This window comes from Mirounga angustirostris, unplaced genomic scaffold, assembly GCF_029215605.1.
Source record: "Mirounga angustirostris isolate CCGP_5_RB_7025 unplaced genomic scaffold, mMirAng1.0.hap1 SCAF_12, whole genome shotgun sequence".
In the NCBI taxonomy this organism is placed as follows: domain Eukaryota; kingdom Metazoa; phylum Chordata; class Mammalia; order Carnivora; family Phocidae; genus Mirounga; species Mirounga angustirostris.
In genome coordinates this window covers 90,081,677-90,109,334 of record NW_026991720.1, presented here as the reverse complement: position 1 = coordinate 90,109,334, position 27,658 = coordinate 90,081,677, and the positions used below count along the sequence as shown (strand labels likewise).

The window sequence follows — 27,658 nt, the reverse complement described above, 5'->3', positions numbered from 1 at the left end:
TATGTCTCTGAAATACCAGTTTATTACAGCCTTTGGGCCATTTTTAGAGTGATCATTTCAAGTAAAGGTAGAAGAATAATCCTGGTTCTGTCACACCTAAAGACCTTAAGGTCCTTGGGGCTCCTGGGTGGCTCAGTTGGTTGGGCAGCTGACTCTTGATTTCGGCTCAGGTCATGATCTCATGTTCCTGGGATTGAGCTCTGCGTAGGGCTCTGCACTCAGCAGGGAGTCTGCTTGAGGAGTCTCCCTCTGCCTCTCCCTCTGCCCTTCCCCCACTCATGTGCTCTCCCTCTAAGATAAATAAATAAATCTTTAAAAGAAAAAAAGAAGACCTTAAGGACCTTGTGATTTTCCAAGAGCCCTGGTTGTGTGTTATCTTTCTAAATTAAACCAAAAACCACACGTAAGTCAGTTTGTACAGAATATAAGCATAATTAGAAATGACATAATGCAGGGGTGCCTGGGTGGCTCAGTTGTTAAGAGTCTGCCTTCGGCTCAGGTCATGATCCCAGGATCCTGGGATCAGGCCCCGCATTGGGCTCCCTGCTCAGCAGAGAGCCTGCTTCTCCCTCTCCCACTCCCCCTGCTTGTGTTCCCTCTCTCACTGTGTCTCTCTCTGTCAAATAAATAAAAATAAAATCTTTAAAAAAAAAAAAAGAAATGAAATAATGCAGCATTAAATATGTCTTCCTAGATAAATGAAAAGAGAGCTTTCCACAGGCAGAAAAGACGCTAAGCCATATTATATTTACATATATGTAGCATTAAATGTAGTAGTAATATTGTGCTGGGTTTGAGAAACAGAGGGCAATGTGACAGGGAAAGATCACATCAGCCCGCATGTCTTCTTAGGTAAATAAAGTTCAGGAACTCTTCAAGCTGCCAGGCTGATAGGAGATCTGGTCCAGGTCACTTTCAGCTGTCTAACATGTGTTCCTCACTCATGGCACCCACCCAGCATGGAAATGAGCTCTTCTGATTAAGTCACCCCATAAGCCTGTGAGCCGAGCTCTGTGGAGTGGGTCATCTGTGGAGATGAATGACTTCTAGCTTCCTAAGAGGTTTCTGTGCGACAGTTGTGCTCATGGCAGGGGTGAGGACTTCAGAGACACGCCCCATGATTTGAGGCAATTGCCCAGCCCGGTTCATGGCTGGAAAACACTGGCACCTGCCAGATGGTGCTGGCAGGAAGTGGGCACCGGGCAGGCCCCGTTTCAGTGCTGCCTGAGGAGGCTCAGAGTCGGGGTGGTGAACTGCATTTGGCTTCTCTGCCACTTCGCCCCCGTTAGTGAAGAGGCCACACGATTGTGTCACCCACGCGCAGAGGATTTCTCTTTCTCCAACCTTCGGAGTTAGCATTACTGCCTCGTCCCTACACTTGGGGAGAAAGGACATCAGTTCTCATTTCCACCAAAAAAAAAAGGCAAACAAAGTGACAATATTCTTTTCTGTGAAGAAGTTCTATGAACAGAGTGCAATGAGGCCAACAGATAAAATAATAGGATTTGGTTATTCCTCCTGGAATCTAGAGTCTGAGAAGAAATTGGGGATTTGGTGCCACAGGGCATCAAGGTGGCTCCTGAGGAGGCCAGAGAGAAGAGGTGCTTGCCCCAACTCTTCCTGTTGTCCCCACGGGCTGTGTTATGTTCACCTTCCTTTCAGTTGTCTGGTAGCCAAGCTTGAGGGGCAGTTGAACATGGCTGAGAAATGCCTCTCCAAGCTGTGACTCATGCACTGGGGGAGTCTGCAGATGCATTTGCAGTGAGGCAAAGGAGAAACAGAAGCTAAGGCAGGAAGCTTCATGGTGAAAGAATGTGACCCAAAGGAAGAAGAAAATGGGAGAAAACTCTAGGCAGTGAAGCAGAAAGACTTTACTTCGAGGGTCAATAACTGTGACTGATCGGACATCTTGTGCTCCCTGACATGACGGAAAGCCAAATATAGCATCCTGAGAAGAAATAAGGCAGGGAGAGAGTGAAGTTGCACATCCAGACGTACATGTCTTGTCCTCTAGATCTTCAGGGAATACCCGTGGAAGACAGAGGTGCTCAAGGCTTGCAGTAACAAGGACTTGGCTCCTCTTAGTGTGCTATAGACAGATGATGGGCTTTGAACCTGCCAGACTAGGTTCAAATCCTAATTTGAATTCTCACTGTGAGATCTTGGATGAGTTATCTGGCCCCTCTGAACCTGTTACCTCATTGTATAAAGAGGATAAATAAGAAAACCCCAACAAGGCTGGGGACACGGGTGTCGGGAATAGCTGGGCCTGTTTCTGCTGTTGGCTTTGGGAAGAAGACACAAATCACTGCACTTGAGGAGTCCTGGTATAGGGGTGATGGGTACGCCAAGGGGCCAGTCGTGGGTGTTGTGCTCCTGGAGCACGAATCCAGTGTGTGAGACTTTGCAAATCCAATCTAAGGCTGCCACCCAGTTGTCTTAACATAAGGTCCCCCAGAAGCAGAGCCAGAGACCAAAACTTGTGCAGAGGTAATTTGTATGGAAATGTCATATCAGGGAGCAGAAAGGCAGGATGGGGGAGTGACATGGAGAAAGAGGAAAAGTCAACACAAGAATGCACGATTACATTGTCTGTTTGATTCCCTCTGGAACCTTTGAGGGAGTTTTCGAAATGCATCTCAGAACTGTCTGCCCCGGATGACATGGGGAGGCATTTATTCACTGGCTCCAGATTCCCGTTGGTCAAGAGTGATCCCATAGCACTAACTCCCCAACCTGCTGGGTTGTGCATGTCCCAATGCAGAGTGGATTCCTGGGACAATTGAGCCAGAGATTTGAGATGACCAGGGCAGGAAGCAAGAGATCCCTTTTGAAGGACGAGGTGAGGCCACGTCTAGGTGCATCTGTGCAGAGCTGCTCACAGCCTGCGGGGGACAGGCCCCTAGCTGCCGTGGCTGAAATCTGAGGTTCGACTGAGAGGGTTTTGGAGTGGGGCAGAAGAGGGGTGAATACACCAGCTCTTAAAACAATGCCTTTTGTGTCCTTGTGCCTAGAAAGAAGGTGTTGAACTAATGTCCTGGAGTGTCTTTGGCCTTTCAAGTCTATGGTTCTTGAAGAGGAAACAAAAAATTGCTGAAAATGTCTGGAGTAATAAAATGTGAATGGACAGGCAAATCACAATACTAGCATTTTTCTCCAGAAGACGCCTGCCAGCTGTAGACAAGGTATAGAGCAAATCAGAGCTATTCCCGGTGTCTACTTTGAGAAAAACAGACCTAACATAGGCGGTTGTGATATACTCTGAAAATGAAGAAATCGATGCTTGGCTCTGAGGAAAGTCTGGTGGAAAGTCAAGTTTATTGATCCTTAGTACCAAGACCATTATCGGGGACTTTAGTAGTTTTTATAATGATTTAGGAGCTCTTATTAAAGATGAAACTTTGGAAGGGGTGCCAGCGCCATTTTATTAGCCTGAGATTCAGAACAAAGGAGAAGACATGGGGAATCTTTCAAAGGGGACTTGGCTTCAGACAAAATGATGAAGTGGATCAGGTTTTCTTCAGCCTCTCTCTGCCCACAGTCCCTGCTGACATCCCCACACTCACTTCCCCTGCATCACATTCCACCTTCGGGGACCCAGGACCCCACCAGACTGCTCAGATACTCCTAGGCTGTCAACCAGGCAGTGTTTATTGACGCTTACCGTGTTCCTAGAACCTAAGCAGGAATCGAGTGTGAGAACACCCCACATTGTAAATCCTCCCCTACTGTCATCCTCTGGTGTCCAAGACCCACCCATGATGGCTGGATGATTTCAAAGAGTAACTTCCATCCGTTGTGCCAGACGCCTTTTATGCTCTGCTTCAGAGCCTGTCAGCTTCCCGGTGGCATGTTCTGGGTACGCATGGGCTCTGACCAGCTTCACAGCAGCACCTCTTATCTCCCACCCGGGCTCCTGTGTTGACACCACTGCGGGACCCACGAGGTGCCCATGCTTTGGAATGCACAACCCGGAGATGCAGGGGGGCGCGCCTTTGACCAAGTGGAGCCTGGGATAAATTCTTCCTCCCTTCCCCACGCCATCCTAGGGCTGTTCTGAGCTGGTTTGTCCAGCTTTTCGGAGGAGTGATCTGTGGATTGAACAATCATGCCCAGCAGCAAAATAGTCTTGTCCATATTGGCTCTCCTCCTTCTCAGTCTCATTCTCCTTGTACCTCATTCCTTCCTGTGATTGTATTTCATGATAAAATAATGGTTCGTTCATTCTTTCAGCAGGTATCTTTAAGCTGCATACTGTGCCAGAAACTGCCAAAGGCACTGCACATACAGAGATATTTTATATTCGGTGACTTAGCTGGCATCCAATATTTGCAGAAGCCATATGGTTTCATACCCAGTCTTGGAGGCCAAGAAGTCCTGGCCCACATGGTCTAGAGCCAGGCTTGCCTGAACAGGTGAGGGACCCAGAGGGACTGGAAACAAATGCAATCCCACAAAAGAGCACAATGGAGAGACAGGGAGGGAAGCCAGGGACAGAGCTCCATGAGCAGGAAATAGCAGCCAATTTGGGAAGATGCACATCTGAGAAGAGGAAACAGGTCAAGTCAAGAAGGTCAGCAACTGAATTAAGAAGGATTAGAGTGGATTGAGACATGGAAGAGGAGGTAAAACAGGGCAAAACCATTCAGGACCAACTCCTGAAAGCAGCGATATCAGGAGCTCCTTCCTCATGGGTCCAGGACTGCAGAAAATGAAAAGGTTTTTTTTTTTTTTTTTTAAAGATTTTATTTATTTATTTGAGACAGAGAGAATGAGAGACAGAGAGCATAAGAGGGAGGAGGGTCAGAGGGAGAAGCAGACTCCCTGCCGAGCAGGGAGCCCGATGCGGGACTCGATCCCGGGACTCCAGGATCATGACCTGAGCCGAAGGCAGTCGCTTAACCAACTGAGCCACCCAGGCGCCCCTGAAAAGATTTTTTTAAAGCTTTTTAATCATTCAGTAATCCATTTAGCATACTATTACAGATTGGGGTGGTACTGCAGAAAATTCACAATTCATAGAGAAAAACAAAGACTCCACAGCCAGAACATGAAGCGACGAGTGCTTTTACACGTGGGTTAGCCAAGATGTTTTCCGCTAGAGCTGCTGTGTCCACCCCAGCAGCCACGGCCAGCCACATTTGGCTATTAGGCACTTGCCATGTGGTTAGCGTGACTGAGGAACTGGATTTTTAATTATAGTTCGTTCTACTTAATCTCAATCTAAATAGCCATATGTGGTTAGTGGCTAATGCTTCAGACAGCACAGTCCTAGAGGAGGACACGTGAGCCGAGTCTCCAGGAATGAGGAGGCGTCATCCGGGCCATGAGGACAGTGGGGAAAGAGTCCAGCACGAACAACAGCGGAAGGCATGGAGATCAGTGTGTCTGTTCGTTAGGCTTGTGGTAGAGCAAGTGACACAAAAGGAGGCTAGAAAGATATGCAGAGGCTGTGTGTGACAGGCCTTGTCACACGTACTTGTCAGCATCTACTAAGGGTGCACTAAGGTCCTGGCATGTTGCTTTGCACATTACCCATTTATCTCACTGATCCTCTCTACAGCCCTGGGGCTAGATAAATGAGCCCCATTTTATAGGTGAGGTGACTAAGGCACAGAGAGTTTATTTAACCTAACCAGTGCAACACAGCTTCTAAGTGGCAAAGCCAGGATTTGAACTAGGGGCTGACTCTACTCTATCACTTTACCCCACTTGTGTGCGCAACACGGGGAATCCAGGTTCTATGTCATTGTATGCAAGACTGTGCTGAATTGGGGTTGTTCCTGGGAAAAAGGAGTTGAGAGGACAGACAAGAAAAATAAAGGGAAGGGTGGCCCATGGGACCTAGGCCAGAAAGAGAGGGAAATAAAGGTAAGAGAGTTCTTGGAGAGTGGGAGAAGTAGAGAGAGTAGGAGTAATTGAGACAGAGAGCTACAGGCATGGAGGACATGGTGACCAGTGGGATTAATGCTGTTTTATCCGGCTCTCAGCCAGAGGACTACCACAAGCATTTTCAGCCCTGGAGCTGAGGATGTGTTAATTGGTGGAGAGAACCTCTTGGAAGAGTTCCCATCCAGCACACAGACAACCTCCTGCTTCTTTGGCAACCAGAGGCTCCAGCTCCTCCTTGGGGTGAGGAAACGGATTTCTTAGAGACTGAGTCTGCATTTGAGCAGTTCTATTTTTTTAATCTCTGCTTTTGGTGCCTTATTTTTGCTCAGTGAGATAGAAATAAATGCCACTGACATTTAAAAGTGTTGGTAAAAAAGAAAAAAAGTGTTGGTAATCCTCAGTAGGCTAAGCCAAATGGAGACAAGGAGGAGGCATGGCGGCTCATGAAGAAGGCGGGCCGCACCCTCATCTGAGACGCCTGATGAGACTGCTCTCGGCCTCCCATGAGGTGGAAGTGCAGGCGAAGCCAAAATAATTCTGATTTGGGATCAAAGTTATGCACAAGTGAGTCTTCTGTCATAAACACAGTTCTGAGAAATGCTGAAAGTTGTCCTGAGCTCTTGTTAAGGAAACTGATTTGCAGATGATGATAGAAATACCATTTTCATGAAAATGACCTGTGTAGCTTCTTTTCTTCGGCCTTGTCTAATTTAGTCAGAATAGTACCCCCTGCATTTCTCTCTACATTCCTACTCTTCAAATCACCCCTTCAATAATTCAGTTACCCTCATAAACTAATATATTGCTTGCCATTTCTCAGTCTTGATAGTTCTGTTTATTCAGAAGCAGATGTATTTAACTCATACTGGGACTAGCGGGAGTATTGTCTGTGAGAGCACATGCCAGGGGGGAAGAGACCTCTGGAATGGGTCTTTATTTGGAAAACACAGATGTTCGAGGTATTTTTCCTTTTTTTATAGCTTTGTTGAGATACAATTTACATACCACAGAATTTACTCATTTTTAGTATACTTTGATGAGTTGTAGTAAATTAATACAGTTGTGCAGACTGCATTCCAGTCTAGTTTAGAACACTACCATCACTTCCCCCAAAATTCCTTCCTACCCAGTCAATCTCACCTCCCACCCCACGGCCTTAGGCAGCTGCTGATCTGTTTTCTGATTCTATAGTTTTACCTTTCTGGAAAGTTTACAGAAATGGAATCATATGTAGAATTTTTGGGGTCTGGCTTCTTTCACGTAGCATAATTTTCAGATTTTACCCATGTTGATGCATCTATCAGCCGTTCATTCTTTGTTATTATTGAGTTTTCTATTACATAAATATACCTCATTGTGTTTATCTTTTCACCAGTTGGTGGACATTTGGGTTGTTTGCAATTGTTGATTATTATAGAAAAGGCTATTGTGTACATTTGCATACAAGTCTTTTTTGTAGATTATGTTTCATCAATCTTAGGTGAGTATCTTGGAGTGGAATTGTTGGATTGGATATTAAGCTTAACTTTTAAGAAATTGCCAAACTTTTTTCCAAAGTGGCAATACCTTTTTACATTCCCATAACAATGTACAAAAATTCCAGTCACTCCCCATCTTCACTGATACTTGATATGATCAGTCTTTTTTAATATAGCTTTTCAGGTGGATGTGTAGTAGTGTCTCATTTGGTTGTAATTTGCATTTCCCTAATGATAAATTGTATCAAATATCTTTTCATAAGTTTATCAGCTATGTGTATATTTTTAGGAAAGTGCCTATCCATATCTTTTGCCCATTTTTAAAAATTAAATTGCCTTTTTATTTTTGAGTTGTAATAGTTTTCTATATGTTGTAGGTACAAGTCCTTTATTAGATGTGTGATTGTAAATATTTTTCTCCTAGTCTGTGGCTTGTCTTTGCATTTTCTTATTGCTGTCTTTTGAAGAACAAATATTTTTAATTTTTTTTTTTAAAGATTTTATTTATTTATTTGAGACAGAGAGAATGAGAGAGAGAGAGCACATGAGAGGGGGGAGGGTCAGAGGGAGAAGCAGGCTCCCTGCCGAGCAGGGAGCCCGATGCGGGACTCGATCCAGGGACTCCAGGATCATGACCTGAGCTGAAAGCAGTCGTTTAACCAACTGAGCCACCCAGGCGCCCAAATATTTTTAATTTTGAGGATGTCCAATTTATTTTTTTCTCTTCTGGACCATACTTTTAATATTATATTTAAGAAATCTACTTAATTAAGGTCAAAAAGCTATTCTCTTATTTCACAACAAGGATAGAAAACTATTGACCTTTATTTCTTTGAAAATGACCAAGACTCATCTGGATGCTGCAACTAGGGCTTGACAGTCTGTTAGTTTCCTGGTTTAGTGGTTGTGGTAATGATGGTGTCAGGGGGCTGGGTATATTATTGTCACTTTACATAATTACAACTTGGCTTCATGTGCCTTATATCATCCATTCTGCTGAGCACTGTACTCAAAACAGCCCTCCTGCTGTTTGCCCCCCTCCTCTCTGACCACCCCCAGGCAGCCATTGATCTGTACATAATTGATTCTCAGATTATTGAGTTAAATTTAATTGAATCCTCTAAAATTCCCTGCATTTTTTTTTTTTTACTCTTTGCATAAGAAGTTGGCAGTTTTTGTAATTGAGGTATAATTGACATACAACATTATATTAGTTTCAGGTGTACAACATGATTTGATATTTGTATATATTGTGAAATGATGACAACAATAAGTCTAGATAACATTCATCACCATACGTAGTTATATGTTTCTTATGATGAGAACTTTTAATATTGACTCTCTTAGCAAATTTCAGATAGGCTATACGGTATTATTAGCTATAGTCATCATGCTGTACATTATATCCCGTGACTTACCAATTTTATAACTGGAAGTATGTACCTTTTAACTCCCTTCACCCATTTTGCCTGACCCACCCCCTGCCTCTGACAACCACTAGTCTACTCTCTGTACTTATGAGCTTGTTTGTTTTGTTTTGTTTTACTTTGTTTAGATGCCACATATAATGAGATCATATGGTATTTGTCTTTCTCTGTCTGACTTATTTCACTTAGCATGTTGCCCTCAAGGTCCATCCATGTTGTCACAAATGGCAAGATTTCATTTTTGAATGGCTGAATAGTATTCCATTGTGTATGTATGTATGTGTATATATGTAAAAAATCACATCTTGGCTGCACCTATTTATGTGTGTGTGTATGTATGTATGTACTTTTTTTTTTTTAAAGATTTTATTTATCCATTCATGAGAGACAGAGAGAGAGAGAGATGCAGAGGCAGAGGGAGAAACAGGCTCCCCGTGGAGCAGGGAGCCCAATGCAGGACTTGATCCCAGGACCCTGGGATCATGACCTGAGCTGAAGGCAGATGCTTAACCGACTGAGCCACCCAGGCGTCCCCTGTATGTATTTTTTTAAGTAATCTCTACTCTCAATGTGGGGCTGGAACTCATGACCCTGAGATCGAGAGTAGCATGCTTTACCAGTGAGCCAGACAGGTGCCACCCCCCCCCCATTTTTAAGTAAACGGCTGCACCAATTTACATTCCACCAACAGTGTAAAAAATTCCCTTTACTCCACATCCTCACCAACACTTATTTCTTGTCTTTTTGATAGTATCCATTCTAACAGGTGTGAGGTGATGTCTTATTGTGGTTTTGTTTCACGTTTCCCTGATGATTAGTGATATTGAGCATCTCCTCATGTATTTGTTGGCCATATGTAGGTCTTCTTTAGAAAACTGTTTATTCAGATCCTCTATGCATTTTTTATCAGATTGTTTATTTGCTCTTAAGTTGTGTGAGCTCTTCATATATTTTGGATATTAATCCCTTATAAAATATATGATACGCAAATATTTTCTCCCTTTCAGTGGGTTGCCTTTTTATTTTGTTTATGGTCTCCTTTGCTGTGCAAAAGACTTTTAGTTTGACATAGTCCCACTTGTTTCTTTTGGCTTTTGTTACCTTTGCTTTTGGTGTCAAATCCCCAAATGTTTACTGGCTTAATTCTGAGCCAGCTGACCAGGCAGGAAAAAAGAGGACCTTCAATGGTTCCTTCCCGCCCAGGCCTGTGTAATCCCTGTACTCACACCGAATACCCTGTTGAAGCCATATGCAGTTGTTTCTTTCAGCTCTAGGAATGTGTTTGGGTTCTGTCTCACATACATCCCTTAGTCTCAGACATTCTTAGTGGTCTCCCTTGGAATCCTTTCTGCTACCTCTTACCTTTCTGCTGGCTTTGTTCTTCCCCCAGCCCTTTCACTTCTAGATTCTGTTAGCTGTTCTTCCAGGCTTTTGAATCCCCTTCTCCACAGATGTTGCCTCTCATTTTGCTCAAGTAGTGTCCACTGGACACAGAGATGCAGCAAGTGGTACTGGGACCCAGAAACCACGGCTCAGCCTCAGCTGGGAGCCCCACTCGTCCTCCTCTCTGAGAAGGGGCTGGACACAGACTTGCCTCTCCTGCCCACATCATTCTGTCTGTTGTTGAGATAGTAACATGTGCCTGATACTCATGTCTCCATCTTTACCTTGCTGAGCCTCATCAGATGTAATAACCAGTGACCTTGCAGAATCTGATGCTTAGCCCTCTTTTTTCCAATTTCTGGTCTTGGTTTTATTTTTCTACTGTGGCAGCTCAATGACTGTCCTCTTGGTGGCTGCTTTATTTAGATCCACTTACATTAAAGCAGGTACAGTGCTCATACTCCAAAGCATAGGGCTGGAGAAGACCTTAGAGATATAAGTGTGAGCCCCTACAGATGTTTTCCTGGAAATCTTTGCGATTCTTTTCATAGGCTTAAAAAAATTATTTTCACGGGTACTTTTCTGCCCAGTTTCTTGGTTAATTGCCATAATTTCAAAACCAAAAAGAAAAGTGATAATAATAATGTAACTCAGGAATTTCTGACATCTACAGCATTTCTTCTTTCATTGCTGTGCCTTTGTTCTCCTATCTCACCTTTCCTTCTCATTTTCCAGTTCTCTTTCCAGAAAGGCACAGGTGTTTCTCTTTAGGAAATAAATGCTCAGTTTACCCACAAAAATTTTTCCATGAAAATCCAACTAAGGAGATACAAGAGGCAGTAATTCTAGGTGTATTGGTCTTATCAACCAACTTGGATGAGACACAGAGGCTTGGGGCACCTGGGTGGTTCAGTCGGTTAAGCGTCTGCTTTTGGCTCAGGTCATGATCTCTGGGTCCAGGGATTGGATCAAGACCCACACTGGGCTTCCTGCTCAGTGGAGAGTCTGCTTCTCTCTCGCTGTTCCCCTGTCCCTCCCCACTGCTCATTCCCTCTCTCTTTCTCAAATGAATAAATAAAAAATACTAAAAACAAAAACAAAACAAAAACAGAGGCTTTCCTGTCCTGATTCTTCCAGGAAGCAGGACACTTGAACCAGAAATACTTTCTTCTTGTTGGCATTCCTAATCAGCTCTTGGATTTGCCATTTCTTTCACCCCATCTCAGGAGAATATATTCTTTCTGGGGAGCCCATTTAAATAGTAAATAAACAAATAAACAAATAGTAGTAGAAATAGAATGTGATTTTCTCATAGAAAAAGTGGTTCCTGAGAAGTCAGTGTCTTTTAGCACACACAGCAGAGTATTCTAAAGCTTTGACCAATGGGTTGATTAAATCTCAGGTCACAGAGAAAGTTGTCTCTAATATTCACGCTTTTGTGTGCTTAGCTTTTATACAGAATATGGACTCCTGAGGAGCTAACATTTAACTTCCTGGAAACTGAATTATATTCTAAATTCTCAGGAGGAGGATGCTCTTTGGAGTAAATCTGACAAATTCGTTTGGAAGCAAATGATCACTTATTGATTTATTTTTTTTTATAAATGCAGATTTCTACATGGCATGTTTGCAGAAAATTAAATGCACCAGGAGTTAAATATTTCATGAATGACTCTCCCGTTTTGCTGGTAAATCCTTTGTAGTGAAAAATGCATATCAGCAAGTAACTGAGATTTGTTCTTTACATGAAATCGCCTGCAGCTGAAATGAAGGATTTCCAGCTATTTAGTTTATGATAATATACCTTACCCAGCACTGATAACAAGTGGAGAACACAATTCTTCATGTCATGTCAGTCTCCATTTCTCACTTTCATGGTCCTGTTGTGATTATACAGAGCCTGGATACCTTAGCAAAATATATTTTGAAATGTTTCCTGTGAAGATGATTGTCATCTGTGACATGGCAGGAGTGATGTCCCTTGGATTTGATAAATCTGGGCCTTCTGCCTCTTCACCCCCAAACCCAGGCTCATGATTCAGGAAAGCCCACGTTATAGGAAAGAGTGACTCAGAAATGCAGCGAGGAAGAAGACAGAGGCGGGGGCTGCGGGCCGCCAGCACTCATACAGCCCTGCTCACCAGCAGCCTCCTGTACCCTGGCTCATCCCTGAGATGAAACAACAAGACAGCCCTGCCATAGAATGTCGCTTTTGAAACTCCTCCCAGAAGAAGCCCCTTCAGAGCTACTGTGACTCATGCATGCTCCCTGTGGTAGAGCTCATAGTGGTCACGAGATTTCCCAGGAGTCATTGACTACTTCTGGTTGATGGGTTTGGAGCAGATGTGTGTGTATGTCACCTCTGAATGGAAGCCACTTAGAGCAGGAGAATATGGGGACTCTGGAAGTCACATATTGAGATGGCAACATCACAAAATGGTAGAGCCTCCATCAGCCTGGAGCAGAAGCCCCAGCCTGCCCACGCTGGATGTTAGCATGAGTGAAGGATAAACTGTCTTGTGCTAAGCACTGAGACCTCTGGGTTAGTTTCTCCCTGCAGTCATAGGCTAATTCTTTCTCCCACTCTTGTCCCCATACCCACCTCCAGGCCCGTGAGGAGAAGAGCACACACTGAGATTTTGAACCATGCCTTGCATCTCCACTCAGAAAGGTTCTTACCATTTAGCAAGAATATCGATTTGTGAATCCTGGCTTGTAGTCTTTGAAATGTGACTTTTTTTTTTTTTTTTAAGTGACTAGCCTGCCAGGCATCCAAAATGCTATCATCTACTATTAGATGGCTGCCATTTTGCCATGTGTTGTTTACTTGACAAATGGATTAGGCATAGCCCATTTAGAATACTAATATCCTGTAAGGCCTTTTATGCTGAAGGTTTTAATAAACTGTTTCTGATCCTTATATCTTTTCAGTGATACTTGTAAAAATCTCAGATTATAAGAAGATAAATAGAGCTGGAGCGTGCATGTTTCAATGGCTTGACAAATATTGCCAACTAGATTACTATCAAGACCTGTATTCAGAATTAAATTTCCATTTCTCAGGCTTCACCTTTAGAGCAGTTCTCTACTTTCAGTTTTTAAAATTGGAACTTTCTGTTTCCTAATCTGAAGGCAACCAACTGGGAGGAGAACCTTGCGATGGAGGAGTAGACTTGTCTCTAAGGCTTGTCTTCCCTCTTTCTCCTCCCCACTTTCTTCGCATTCCCCATTTGCTAGGAGAGTGAGTGGATCCAAATCAAAGCCACAACTGAGCTCAGAATTCTAGTCTGATTCATGGAGTTGGTGAGGTGGGAGGGTAGACTAACAACATTAAGCTCCTTCTCACCCTGTTCATTAGCTCCATTTTTGCTTTTCTGCATTAGAAATCAATTGATATATTGTCTAAGACTCTAAATTAGGCATAATCCATAATTATTTTAGTGTAAAGAAATTTATTTGCTGTCAGCGGTAACCACCTTCAGTATAAGTGTGGCATGAGAAATGTAACTTAAGGCTGGGCCTTTCAGCTATGCCAATATGCATACAAGTAAACATATCCAGGAAAAAAGAGAATGATAGATCTTTTTTTTTTTTAAGATTTTATTTATTTATTTGAGAGAGAGAGAATGAGAGAGAGAGAACACCTGAGAGGAGATAGGGTCAGAGGACGAAGCAGACTCCCTGACGAGCAGGAAGCCTGACACGGGACTTGATCCAGGGACTCCAGGATCATGACCTGAGCCAAAGGCAGTCGCTTAACCAACTGAGCCACCCAGGCGCCCCAAGAATGATAGTTCATTTTAGACGGAAAACCTACATCACCAGACTATTCATTTAGAATTCCTGTGGTTCCAGCCATAATCTCATAAGGGGACGTGTGCAATGGAATCATCAGTTCCTTTAAATGTGCATATGAAGGTCTTTCTGGTTACAAGAAATAGCCTGTCTCAATTTATCCTATAGATTGTTCCACATAGCTATGGCTATGTAACAAATTGCCCCCAAATTTTGTGGCTTGAAACAACAATTTATTGGTTTTCATAATTCTGAGGGTTTGTTACCCCTCAGATGGTCAACATCTGGTTCTCTGTTCTCAAATGGTTCTTCTGCTACATGTGGTTTAACAAGTCACTTGCTCAGTGGCTTTTATCTGGGAGCTCATATGGGCCCAGAAAGCCCAAGATGGTTTTTCATCTCCCTAGGGTCTCCTTCTACTGGCTTCCCATCATGTAATCGTGTAGCTCAAGCTTCCCAGAGGGAACTTATGAGAGTCTAAGCCCCAGTGTGCAATGCTCACCATTGCTTGCATAATTCTTGCTGGAATCCCATTGGCCAAAGTACCTCATGCGGCCAAACCCAGAGTCATCGTGAGAGGGGACGACAGGGTATGGATGCTGTGAGGCGTGCTTCCTATGGGCCACCCACAGAACAGTCTACCTAGCACACCAACGAAGGCTTGTTTTAATTCACAGGGTGGAAGATGTTTCAACCACAACCACTATTCTGGTCAGCCTCAGAGAACTGGAACATTGCCTGGGATACCACGAGTTTTAGAGGCCTGGTTATCACAGTACAAGAGGAGTAGGTTCTTGTTCTCACCTGTGGGGTGTTCTGTGATGCTGCAGTCACTCACTGACCATCTCTTCCTGTTTCTATGGATCCTCTTGCTGACTACTGGCTTCCTTCTGCTCTTGACACCTCATCTCCTCTGCTGACTCATGGTTTCTCATGCCGTCTTGCCCTTTGGCCTTTGTTCCCGCTCCAAACTATTGACTCGCTCTCCCTCTCTGCCTCATAGTTACCCTCTCCCTGAGAAAGACAGCCTCATCATCTCAACAGACCCAAACATGGCAGCTGCCTTGGTCCCACAGCCACCCCTGACTCTTCTCACCTCAGTCGGTGGGGGAGGTCAGTGCAGAAGGACATGCTGAGCAGAGCAAGCATTCAGAGAGGAATAGTGTCCCCTTCTTTCATAGTTAACTGTGATTAGATTTGGAGGTGGGTGGAGAGAGGCTTCCCTTGAGAAGCGCAGTTCCCTTTCTCTCTTATTGCACCCATCCCTCCTCCCGCAGTCAGCTCTGTCACCCCTGGAGCTGAGCCTGCTGGTTGTTGTCACTTAACCAGCTGCACAAGTGTGGAACAGGTGCATCCTTGGTCAGGGCTACCAGTAGTCTCACCCGTATGGACTTTGCATTAAGCATGTTTTATCCTTTGTCTTAGATCTTTCAGTTAGATCATTGTCTACTCCTTCTTTCCTGGTCATTGGCTGTGCTAAACAAAGGAGGTGTGAAAAAGCCAGTATCCAAATAATTCCATGTGATGCAAAAAGCTAGATCATGTTGAAAGGCGTTGGTATTTTTGATGCTCTAACTTCAGTGCCTTATAAAGGCTTATAAAAGGCTTTTCTAAATTCAAGAGATCCTTAAAATATTGTTTTATATATGTCTGTACTTCTTATGCATGGACTATCTCTAGAAGGATTCACAAAACTTGGTAGTAATAACCTCTCAGGGAGAAATGGCATTGCTGGGGTTGCTTACAGTGAATTTATGATCTTTTGTACCTTACAAATGTTGTACCGTGAGCATATAGTGCCTACTTTTAAAATTAACTTTCTAAAGCATGTCTTGTCTGCACTGTCGTAACTAGAGGCTCTTTAAAAGGCCAGGGCGGGCATGTGGCACAGTTCCAGCTGACACTGTTCATGTGGAATGACACGTGAAGAGGCCCCTGAGGTCGTGCTATGAGCAACACTGTGAAGGTCTTCTGTGGATATTCAGAAACCATTAGTACTTTTTTTTTTTCCAACATCAGTGATAAACTTGGTAATTTCTATTGGTTTATTAGCTAAGCACCAAATAAGATGAGAGGGAGGGAAATGCCAGGGGCTCCTCAGGGTGTGGTGATGTGTGTCAACTGGAAGCTCCAGAACTTTCCAGAACTGGAATTCTGGCTCTGGCACTTAACACACCAGTGTGTGCCCTTAAGCAGGTGACTTTACCATGCTGCATCTCGGCTTCCTTATCAGTAAATTGGGAAGTGTAATAGAATTTACCTTTTGGGGTTATTGGTGAGATGAGATAAGTGAATGCATGGAGCAAGCTCAGTTTCATTCCTGGTACATGGAAGATGCTCAGTGAATAGTAGCCATTGTGATTGGATTTTTTTCCCTATCTCATCTATTAAATGGGCACAGTACCTGCTATCCTATATACTGAGGTTTTTATGAATATCAAATAAGATAATCAGTTAGAGTGCTCTGAGGAATGAAGATTTGAACTGTTATCAAGATGTGTTCTATCATCTATTATTTCAATAAAATCATCTGCTAATTATCCACCTTTCCTTATGTACTATTCTCGATTCTAGCTACCAAGTGCCTTGTTGAAACTCTACTATGGGACATCCCTTTAGGCTAGGGGCAAATTAGAAACATGTTCCTTGGTGTTTCACAAAGTTTAGCTTGTTATTTGAAGAGACCATTACAATCTCTGTCTGGCACATAACCCCAGACTACTTTTCCTGAGGTGTTTTCATGGTAATGTAGTTGTGTAGATTTAAGTGTGACTTCGTTGATGTGCTAATTATGCAAAGCCATTGTCCATTTCTCATTGACCTTCCTTTCATAGTCTCAGACTCTGAAATCTTTGATTGAAAAGTGCAAGCATGAGCTAGAATGGACATTAATATGCTCATTTTAATGGCAGATATTTAACAAAATAGAAAAAGTAACCATCCCCAAGTTGACAGCTGAAAGAACACCTTTCATAGTCAAGATAATGTCACATGCAGTTAGTGAGGCCAGACACTGATGGGTCACCAAAGCAATAATGAGTGTGCCCAAGAGCATCCAGTCACATAAGCATATTTGTTTGTTGGCTTGGAGAATAGATCATGTTACAGTCAGCATTGAACCACCCATGTTGGAATGTGGAAAAGCACAAACAGACCAGAATGAAATGGTGAGTAGTACATGGCCTTCCAGTTCTGGAAACGAGCTGATATATTTTCTTAATTAAAGAATTTCATCTTTCACTTGAGAGAAAAGCAAAGATTTTATCTTCTTTCAAATGACAAGACTTCTTAAGTGAGCAACAGGAGAGCTATGTTTCTTGGGCTTAATATGAATCCTTTGTCAAAACTTCAGGTTTTTCTTTTTAAATATATGGTAAATAATGCAGGGGAACATTGGCTCTATGATTAGTATGAACTTTAGGCAAAAAAAAATAAGGGAACCTTGACTTGTATTTCTTTTCTAATGATGAAAAGTTTACTGAAGAAGGGAGATGTTCCTTTCCCTTCTGTTGCAGAGGTTCTATAGGTAATTTGCGAAGAGCTGCTTTGAGTGGAGTTCAGTGAAGGGAAATATTAAAAGGCCTTTCTGTTTATCAATACTCTGGAGTCATTTTAACAATATATCTGGTTTTAAGTATCAGGATGAATTATATTCTGAACTTGGACCTACCATTTGTCTCGTTTGAGCATGCTTTAAAATATCTGTGCAGGGGTGCCTGGGTGACGCAGTCAGGTGTCTGTCCCTTGGTTTCACTCAGGTCATGATCTCAGAGTCCTGGGATCAAGCCCTGGGTCAGGCTCCCTGCTCAGGGTGGAATCTGCTTGAGATTCTCTCTCTCACTCTCCCTCTGCCCCTCCCATTCATGCTCTCCCTCTCTCTCAAATAAATAGATAAAATCTTTAAAAATAAAAAATTAAAAAAAATAAAATGTCCATGCAAAGATTTTTTGTAAATTTCAAGCTGTGTGGCACTAACGTACTCCTTAGCCCTGACTAAACATGAGGCTGCTATTTCAAATTGGGGCTCCATTCATTTAATGTAATTGCATAAACAGTTTAGTTTTAACTCATGATTCTCGGGTAAGAGAGAATGACCAACATTTTGCAAGGCAGACTACCAGACAGATTGGCTCCTCGCTGGGCAGGGCGTTGACATCAATATTGAGAGTGTGGAAATCGTGGTTTTTCTTTGTGAGACATGCAGAGCACATCACTCTTACAGAGAGAGCTCAATTTTCTGTAGCTATATTTGATTTTCACTTTGAGTGCTGGGGACCTAATGCTGTCCTTAGGCACTGAGTTTTTCACCTCTGATGACATACGTAGGAGGAGTGGGTGATTTTCCATGGGCAGCAGTCAGAGGCTAGGCAGGGCAGTTGCTCTGTCCTCCCCAAACGGAACCTACACCAGAGACAATTTTGTGGCTATCGGTGCAGTTAGCTTATGGCTTCTGAAGAAAGACTACATCTAGTTCATGACCTCTTCTCATTGTGAGGATTTACTCGTGTCTCCTTAAGTAAGTACCTTCTCAATTTTTCTTGAAATTTGAATTTTTTTTTCTTTAGGCGACACTGTGATTTAATGGCATTATCTTATTCCCTATAGAGTCCGAAAAGGTAAAGCAGGTGGAATGATACTTCCTTTTATATGGAACTAACAGTGTTCTCTATTGGGAAGGATGAATGATTAAGGCATGCAGGCAAAGTAAACAATCAGTTAAGAACTTAGAAATCATGTGTAGCTGCTTAAGATGTTACGGGCTTTGCAATTTATCAGTACATCTTTTAGTAGAAAGTGTTTTAGTTCTCCTACCCCTCTTCGGAGAGCTAGGCACGTAGATGGGATGCACTTGATTAGCCGGACACAGAAATCAGGCAGGTGAGCCATTTGTTTATTGTGTTTGATTCTGGAGTTCTCTCTCCATATGCCTAGTATGTAACATCAACTTGTTTTAGTGCCATTTATTTGTATTTTCCCTGAAGCTCATGGTAAATTCAGAATTCGCATTTCAACAGAAAAATCACGAGAGACCTAAATAAATCTGATTAAATGATAGAGATATGCTTTGCATACATAGAAAGACTGTCTGGTGTATATTTTGGCTAGAAATAGTTAGATGAGGGATGCCTGGGTTGCTCAGTTGGTTAAGCATCTGCCTTCGGCTCAGGTCATGATCTCAGGGTCCGGGGATCGAGCCCCGTGTCGGGGCTTCTTGCTCAGTGGGGAGCCTGCTTCTCCCTCTGCCTGCCACTCTCTGACAAATAAATAAATAAAATCTTCTTTTTTTTTTTTAAAGAAATAGATGAGCTTCTGTATCAGCCTCTCCAAGTTTAATGGACATGATTGTTTATATATTGTAATATGGAAAACAAATTTCTCGGATCTTAAACCACAGAATATGGATGTTTCATTCAGAAAACAATATTTATGTACATATAATGTCTATGTTTAGCCTAGTAAGTCCTGTTTTTGTATTTGTTTACCAGGAAGTATCCCAACTGCACTTGCCACCAGGTTCAAATCAGAACTCAGTTGCTAGCAAAACATGTTATCAGCATTGTTTCATGTTCCTTTTATACATGTAAGCTCTCTTCCACACACAGACATGAGAGGATAACTAATTTGACAATATAGACAAGGGTTTGGTTTTCAAACCCAGTAGTATAAATATAAACACAGCTTTAGATAGACTGTGGTCAGATAGCCTATCTGAATATAGCCTCGTCTTCAACAATCTTAAATATCCATTTCTTTTCCCTTTCCCCCTTTCTTCTTTTTTTTCTATAAATATTTATGTACTCCCTGCGATGTGCCAGGCACTGCTGTGGCCTCTGGGAACACACTAGGGAACAGTAAAGACACAGTCCCTACCCTTAGGAAGCTCTCAACTTAGTGGGAAAGATGGGTAGTATCAAAATACACAATTACACAAATAATAAAAATCACACAAATCATTCAGTAATTAAGCTGTGGGAGCTGCCCTAGTCTGTAATAATAACATCCCTCTGTCCTCTCAAGAGAGCCATTGGTCACCCCCACCTGTCTTCATAAAATGAGAAGACATGATTAAACGCTTCCTTCCAGGGAGGAGTTGGCCATGGGACAGAGGTCTACGTTGTGCTTTGTGCTCATGCTCTTCCATGTAGGGTGGACACTTCCATGTGCCAGGCACACTGTGTTGGTATTACAAGAGAGGGATGCCGAAGTGGGACAGGCATCACCTTTGCCTGAAGGAGTAGGGAGAGAGCATGCATACCCTCCCCCAAAAATCTATTTATCTCTGTATCTATCTGTATAATATACATCATGATTAAAACTAGGAATTTCAGGAATTCTTAGGGGGAGGGCGAAAGGCCTTCTAGTTTGGTGGATCAGCTAATGTTTCCGTTTTAACTGATCTATAAAGAAATAAATTGGATTTTGATAAGGAAATATGGTGGAGGGCATTCCAGGTAAAAGGAATCGAGTAGACAAAAGCAATAAGATGGGAAAATTCAGGGCATTTTGAAGGACTGACCCAAGAGAGAGAAACAGAAACAGACCAGCAAACCAAAAAATAGCTTTATGCAAACAGGAGGGAATAAGGTTGGTAGGATAAATTGAGGCCAGATCATTGAGGTTTTCCTATTATCTGTTTAAGGCTATATTGAACATTATCTGGTAGATCCCACAGTTTCAGAGGGTGACTGGTGAGAAAAGCCTGGAACTGGGCACCCCAGCACATCTGCTGCCCTGGTCTAAGTGAGAGACGGGAAAGGCCTTAATTGCTGGTGGTTCGGCTGGTAAATCAGTGTTTGGGGCTTGAAGCAAATTTGCAACAGTGCCCTGGACTTTCCCAAAGATAATTTCTAGAACGGAGAAGCCATTAGGCCTTTCCTCTAAACTCACACTTTCTAACCCATTTATATGCCAAGTTTTTTCTATTGGGAACAACATGGTAGCCTCTGATATAAATGCAGATATTTAAAATGGGAAAACCGTAAGGATGGCAGTGTGGACAGATTTTGCTTGACATCACTACAAATCTTTCTGACCTGATTTTAGCTGATTTATGAATAAATGATTATTCTAGTCCTGAGAGTTAAATATTTAAAAAGTTAGCTCCGTTTTAGAGTTCATGTATAATACAGAACTGATTTTCTGGGCAGCGGACTTCCTCTCATTTCCTTCTTTTTAATACACATAATTCTGATCTCTCCTTTTTCAGTTCCCTGCATGAAAATTATTTAAACGTTGCACGCAAATCTTTTGTGAAAGAAGAAAAGGAAATTCAGTTTGTGGGTCTCAGCAGGAGCTCAGCTAATGCAGCTTAAAAAAATGCCGAGAAGGAAGCGCTTATCTGCAGGCAGAGCGCCCATGATTCTCTTCCTGTGCCAGATGATTAGCGCACTGGATGTACCTCTTGATCGTAAGTATTAACGTTTTAAAGCTGTTAAGCCCGGGAGTCAAAGCCTTCCCAGCATTTCCCATCACTGTGAGCTGTGTGAATGGAGAAGGTGTCTGTGTGATCCTGAAAAGCTAATCAAAATTAATTTGGCTTTTACCTACAGCACCTGGTGTTTATAAAGAGTCTCACCACAGAAATGGCCATTGAACCGGTCAGACCATTGCCCCCTCCCTATCATTATCTTTCTGCCTCCTCAGGTGCCTTTTGTGTACCATGGGGGCCGGGCAGCGGTGGGGAAGGAGCGAATTGTGGGCTGCCCTGGTCCTCCCAATGGGCGACTCTTGATAGAAGCGGTCCTGCAAGAAAACTATACGAATCACTTTGAAACGGTCATGGAGACTTCCCCACTTGTCCCCTACCCACTACTCCATCCCCCGCCCCCTCACGTGCTCAGAATGGTCTGGAAAGATTGGGGGATGATTTCTCAGCCAACCCCACGCCCCTCCCCCGTATCCCCAGACTACCCATAATTCATTTCTCTCGATTCCAACAGGGCAAAATTCACTTTACATTATGAGTCTGGATCTAGGATGTGTATCTTACCTAAAGCCTAGAGAAAGATCTTTGGTTTAAAAAAAAAAAAAAAAAAAACGTGATCAAAGACCAAAATGTAAAATTTTGTGAAGAAAACAAGTCATGGGCAAAAACACTATTTAAAATGGAACCAGCAACAGCTACTGTATCAGAGCCCACCCCTTTTCCTACCAGGAAAGTATACGCTGCAGTCTGCCTGCTCTGGGTGGCCTGGTTGTGAAAAAGAAAGATAATGCTGGGTTCCACCTCATCCCTTCTCTTGCAGTGGAAAGCAGAATTTCAGATTTGGACAATGACAGTACTTCAGATGCATCCTTTATTCTTGATCTGCCTGACCTCTTTAAATCCATTAGCTTCCTGAATAGAATATCTGTTTGGCAAGCTTTCCAAGGTGCAAGGAAGATAGCACTTTCCTGGGGCTATTCAATTGTTGGGATGTCTCTTTTTGCCAAAGAAGGTTGCAAGTCCCAGTGGGCAGACATTAAGGAGAGATGTGGTTTGCCCCACACTTGGTTGACTTCCTTTGCTATGTCATCTAAAGGACAATAAAATGCAACATTTTACTTCCTTTCAAAAAATATTCTTTGACCTAATTTCCATAAAAAAAAATGTATGATTGGTTAAGCCCATTGGAGTTGGAATGCCCAAGTATAAAGAAGAGAGACAAAAGCACTTGAGAGAAATGGGCTTTTGTTCTCTCTTGTGTTAAATATATTCTCCCTTAATCTGACTGCTCAATCTAACAATCAGGGGGAAGCTGTCACCTACAGCTAACTCAATTATCGCTGCTAATGGAGAAGAGACATAACCATGATGAAAAGAAAGTCACGGACAACCCAGGCGCTCGTGCATTAACCTTTACAAGTAGTAATGACAGGCAGCACTGCAGAATCATTTGAATTGCATGCTAATATAATTTCTGCCCCGCCCCTATTCCTTACACCCCAGTCCATCTGAGCTGCTCCTTGGCGCGGGTACTAGCAACCCTCCGTGAGGAGGAATTCTGAAGTAGAAATATGCTAACAGCTGAAAACTTCAATTACTGACTTGCAGATTAACCATAGAAATGTAAAAACCCAACACTGGTATTGCATTTGGCTCAGATGGAGCATTGGCACTGTAGTGATGTCCAGTTGTTAGGTATGATTACCATGGGCCTAGTGATGTCTGGGATAATAGGATCAGACACAACACAGTATGTGACAACTCACATTAATTGTAGATTTCAGCTCTTTTTCAAATTGAACATAATGACTTGTCCAGCACATGTACGGAATGGAATTAGCCATTCCTAGTCCTGGAAGAATCCTTTTTTGCCGAAAGCGTTCCTTTTGTTCTTCCATATGTTTATGTGGGATGGCTGCTGCAGGAGTAAACAAAGCCATAATGGGAGTGTCTTTCTTTTACAACCTCACGACTTCCACGGTTCACTGTACTGGTTTTTTAGGTCAAACCAAATAGACAAGATGCCCCTTTTATCTCCAGGGTGCTAACGTTCTTATTACTAACATCTGGTTTTCTTTAATCCCGTTTGCCCACTCACCTGCTGATATTGATGGGGAAAAAGCAAAACTTCTTGAAGACTGTAAGTGTCTTTCTGTAATTATTAGGCAGTGTGAAAACTTGACCATGTCTTTGTTTTTGAATTAATACTGTGAATTGAATGCACAGCTTTAGGAGTTGTGACTAACGTCTTTTTGAGCATGTGCATTTCCTATGGCTAAACATTGCATTTAAATACCAAGAAAGCAAGTTTAATATATGCCCTGCATGAATTCTGAAGACTCAGGTATTACTCTTTCTTTTACCAGTATGCTGCTCGACTAACTTGCAAGCTTTATTCGCATCTGATGTAACTCAATGAGAAAATTCACAAAATTTAAAGAAAATGGCTGTCTGGGTCTAAATGCCATTAAATGCTTGCTGGCATCAAGGCATGTCTTTCGGTATCTTCCAGACTGTGCCTCGCCAAACGTCTTCAGGACCGTGTAGGCTAGCATCCCAACAGTATAACGGCCCGGTGAAATTGAATATTGTTTTGAAGCGAGCAAAAGACAATTAAGCAGCCCCCACTTACACCGTTTCTGAGGGGCTTGCTCTAAGCAGAAAGTTCTGCTCAAAAACAGAGTTTTCGGGCATTTGAAAAAATCCTTTGAGATTGGATTAACCAGGAAAATCATGCAAAATCACCTTTCCCCCCTACTTCTTCAAAGCGTTTGTTAGTTGCCAGGTGACCTAAGCACTGTTCAAAGTGGTGCCCGTAGACAGTAGACTCCTGACAGTTAGAGGAGGGCATCTAACTAGCTCTGCGGCAGACATGTGAACAGAATTTCTGGGGTTGAAACCGCCAGCCTTGCACCTCTGTCACTCGCAGAAAAATATAAGGAATTGGACTGAGGCATTCCTCACAGTCCCCCCACCCACCACCTGGGTATCCACCGTTCGGGTGTGAAATTCCAGGCTTCTTTCCATCATCCCAAACTCTATACTCCCAGAGCCTAAAGGATCACTCAAAGATGAAGCTGGTCCAAATAAAAATGATTATGACAATGATTTGCACAGAGCCCACACTGAACCATTATGGTAGTGGCACGTACTAAGAATTTTCCACAGATTCTTTTATTTACTGCTCCCAGTGGCCCTAGAAGGTAGATAACCACTTTTAAACCCCATTTTCCCTCCAAGGAAAGTGGGGCTTACAGAAGGTAAGAAACTTGCTGGAAGTCTCACAGCTGGTAAGAAAGAATCAGGAGGGTTCTCGACCCCCAGCCCGGGTGCTACCCAGCACAGGGAACCGACAGGGCTTCGAGACTGAGGGTTCTTTGTAGGGTGGTGGAGGCTAGGAAGGGCAGCCGGCCGAGCGGGAGCATGAGACAGGGGTGGCTCTCACTAAAGGGAGGGGGTAAATGGTACTGTTGAGTATCCAGCAGTTACTAGGTGCATAATAAATGATGACAGGAACGAGCTCTGTTTTTGATCTGGGCTTTAGGTGTTATTTGGATGGTCAGAGCCAGCATTTAGTGTCCATCGTAGTGGGCAGCAAGAAGACCAAACAAGTGAAGAGAATCATGTTGGCCACTTTATAGGCCATCAGACATGGAAATGATACATTTAGCCCTGGCAACGATTAACCACAGTAAAGAAAGACAAGAGCAGAGGGCGATGAGTAAACTTTGGGAAACGCTTGGTTGGCAGGTGAAGGAGGTTTCACGAAGCACAGAGCATGGGCAGAAAGGGAAAAGCTTAAATGATCTAGATAAGTCTTTGTTGGGGGAGGGGGAGGGCTGTCCTGTAAGATGCTTAGCAGCATCTCTGGCCTCTACCCGACAGATGCCGCTACCACCTCCCGCCCCAAGGGTGACAACCAACATTGCTTCCAGAAATGTCCAAACGTCCCCCGAGGGGACCCTAGGTTGAGAACCCTGGTCTGTGTGAACGGCTCTCCCTGGAGTTATACAAGGCAGTGGCTTCTACTGGGAGAGTTTGGTTCTCTTCTCCATAGGATTTGAAAATAAATGATCGGATAGCACTTTGAAGAGCAAAATGGAAAGGTCTCCTGTAACCGAGCACTTCCCAGTTCCACTGATCTTCTAAACGAGACTGTTTTATCTTTGCTGCTAATAGCCACTTACCTCCTGGCTCTAATAAGACATGCCAAGTCTCTAATTTACCCATCTTTTCAACGCTAACTTCCCAAATTGATTTGTTCCCAACATATATTAATTTACATTAGCACACTAATAAACTATAAGTCAGTTACTCTTTCCTAAGAAATGCCCATTTACCTCATAACTTAAATTCTATTGAAAAGCATCATTGGAACCAAAAAAATCACAGGAATTTCTCATTGTTACATCAGAAGAGAAATGGTCTTAATATTAAGCTTGTATTGGTAATTATTTTCCCAAACTTGTAGTGGGGGTGAAATGGGCTCTGTGAATCCCTGTAAAGTTACCAAAAGGAAGCTGTGCTTTGACTTCAAAGTTTAGGAGACTTTTAGTTAAAAAATCTAGTAACGTATGTGCTGCCACCATTGAAATGGCTAAAAGCATTTGGGAGCACGGTCAGTCTAGGGTAAGTGATTCTGACACAGAATGACTTTTATTATGATCTTAAGTGATTTCTTTACACTGTTCTTCTTTCTACAATTAAGTGGTACAGCCTCCAACCATTACTCAACAGTCTCCAAAAGATTACATTATTGACCCTCGAGAGAATATCGTAATCCAGTGTGAGGCCAAAGGGAAACCTCCTCCAAGGTGGGTGTGCTTTCTGCTCTGTTACAGAACTGAACATCAACATTGGCATTATGGTGATAGGTCCTGCCTGTTGTCTTTCTGATGAATTGAAGTCAGACTGTTTTTCTTGGACACCCAGATAATTGATGGCATTTCTGGACTCACACCCTCCTGCAAAATGCTCCAAAATTATAGGGAGATGTGAACGAAAGCCTTCTAGGGGCTCTACCGCCCTTGTGACATGGGCAAACCTGTTTTCTCTGGGCCTCCGCTTCTTCTTCTATAAAATAAAGAAGTTGAACTTGATGTCTTCAAAGATCCCTCCTTGCTCTGCAGAGGTCTGTAAAATAGTCCTGAGTGGCTTTTCAGACTTGGCAGGGCTCAGTACTGAGGATTCTCCAAATGGATCCTGGCGTGAGCACTGCACAGACGTTTAGAGGTGGGAGGGACATAAAAGGTTATCTGGTCCAACCAATAGATGCTGTAGGTGGGACACTGATGCCTGCTAATGCTCCTCCACGCTACGACTCAGCAGATGCTCCGGCACTTGCGCAGTTATATATGGGAAGTTTGGAGAGTTGGATTATTATTATTAAAAGTAGTATGGATTTTTAAATAATAAAGAAGTGAAAGTCTCTAGATCTTTCCTTTCCAAGTCTGTCTATTACCAGCCTTACCCAACTACCACAAAGTGGCACCTGAGAAAAAAATCAGCTGGTACTAAATACTGAAGTATATCAAAAACACCCTTTGAAGAGGTTTGCTTCAAAACAGTATGTTCTGCCATATTGTTAGAAACCTCTAGCACCCAAGCCCCAAGGTGATGTCATTTCATGGAGTCCCCCTTCAGGTTCACACTGATGTGACACTTCCTGCCACTCTCTATAAGGCAGGATTACTATTTTGGGCCAGATAGTTTTTTGTTGTGGGAACGGGGACTGTCATGCGCATTATCAGATATTTAGCAGCATCCCTGGCCTCTGCCTTCTCTGCGTCGGTAGCTCCCACTTACCACCACCTTCCGCCCCGAGATGTTGGGACAACCACTGCCATAGGGTAAGGAGTGGGAAGGGAAATCCCAGTGGGCAGGCAAAACACAGTGAGGTCTAGAGCTCAGTGCCTCTGTATAAGTGTGGCCACTGTGGATTTATGACTAGTTATAAAGTATTTCATTACATGAGCGCCACAACTTCTGTTCCAGGCAGTCTTTTCTATAAATAAAACGGAAAAAGAAGAATTGCAGTTGACAATTTGAAATACTTCCTGAGGAATTTACAAAATCATCTCTTCTGGAATTGAGAATTCTCAAAATGTGTTTTATAGAGAATTACCACTTTTAATAGCCAACAGTGAAAACACCACTGACCTCGTTCTCACCCCCTTCCCCCAACTTACACTTTGCATTTTGCTAACTTGAAACTGGTCTGATCCCTTTCAAATGCACTCATGTACCAGTACCTGGGA

The 27,658-nt window shown here is 42.9% G+C and overlaps 1 protein-coding gene across 9 annotated transcripts in view; it reads left to right on the top strand.

The window, feature by feature from the left end:
* The window catches only part of NRCAM (neuronal cell adhesion molecule), a 277,791-nt gene that overhangs the window by 183,060 nt on the left and 67,073 nt on the right, over nt 1-27,658 (top strand). For 5 of the 9 annotated variants that reach the window (XM_054505347.2, XM_054505344.2, XM_054505345.2 and 2 more), the window contains 3 exons: nt 21,183-21,383; nt 23,524-23,541; nt 26,110-26,215. In XM_054505347.2, the coding sequence (XP_054361322.1) occupies nt 21,278-21,383; nt 23,524-23,541; nt 26,110-26,215 (230 nt within the window). In that variant the 5' untranslated portion in view covers nt 21,183-21,277. The remainder of the gene's footprint in view (nt 1-21,182; nt 21,384-23,523; nt 23,542-26,109; nt 26,216-27,658) is intronic. The other 4 variants (XM_054505349.2, XM_054505348.2, XM_064575427.1 and 1 more) reach the window with 2 other exon arrangements.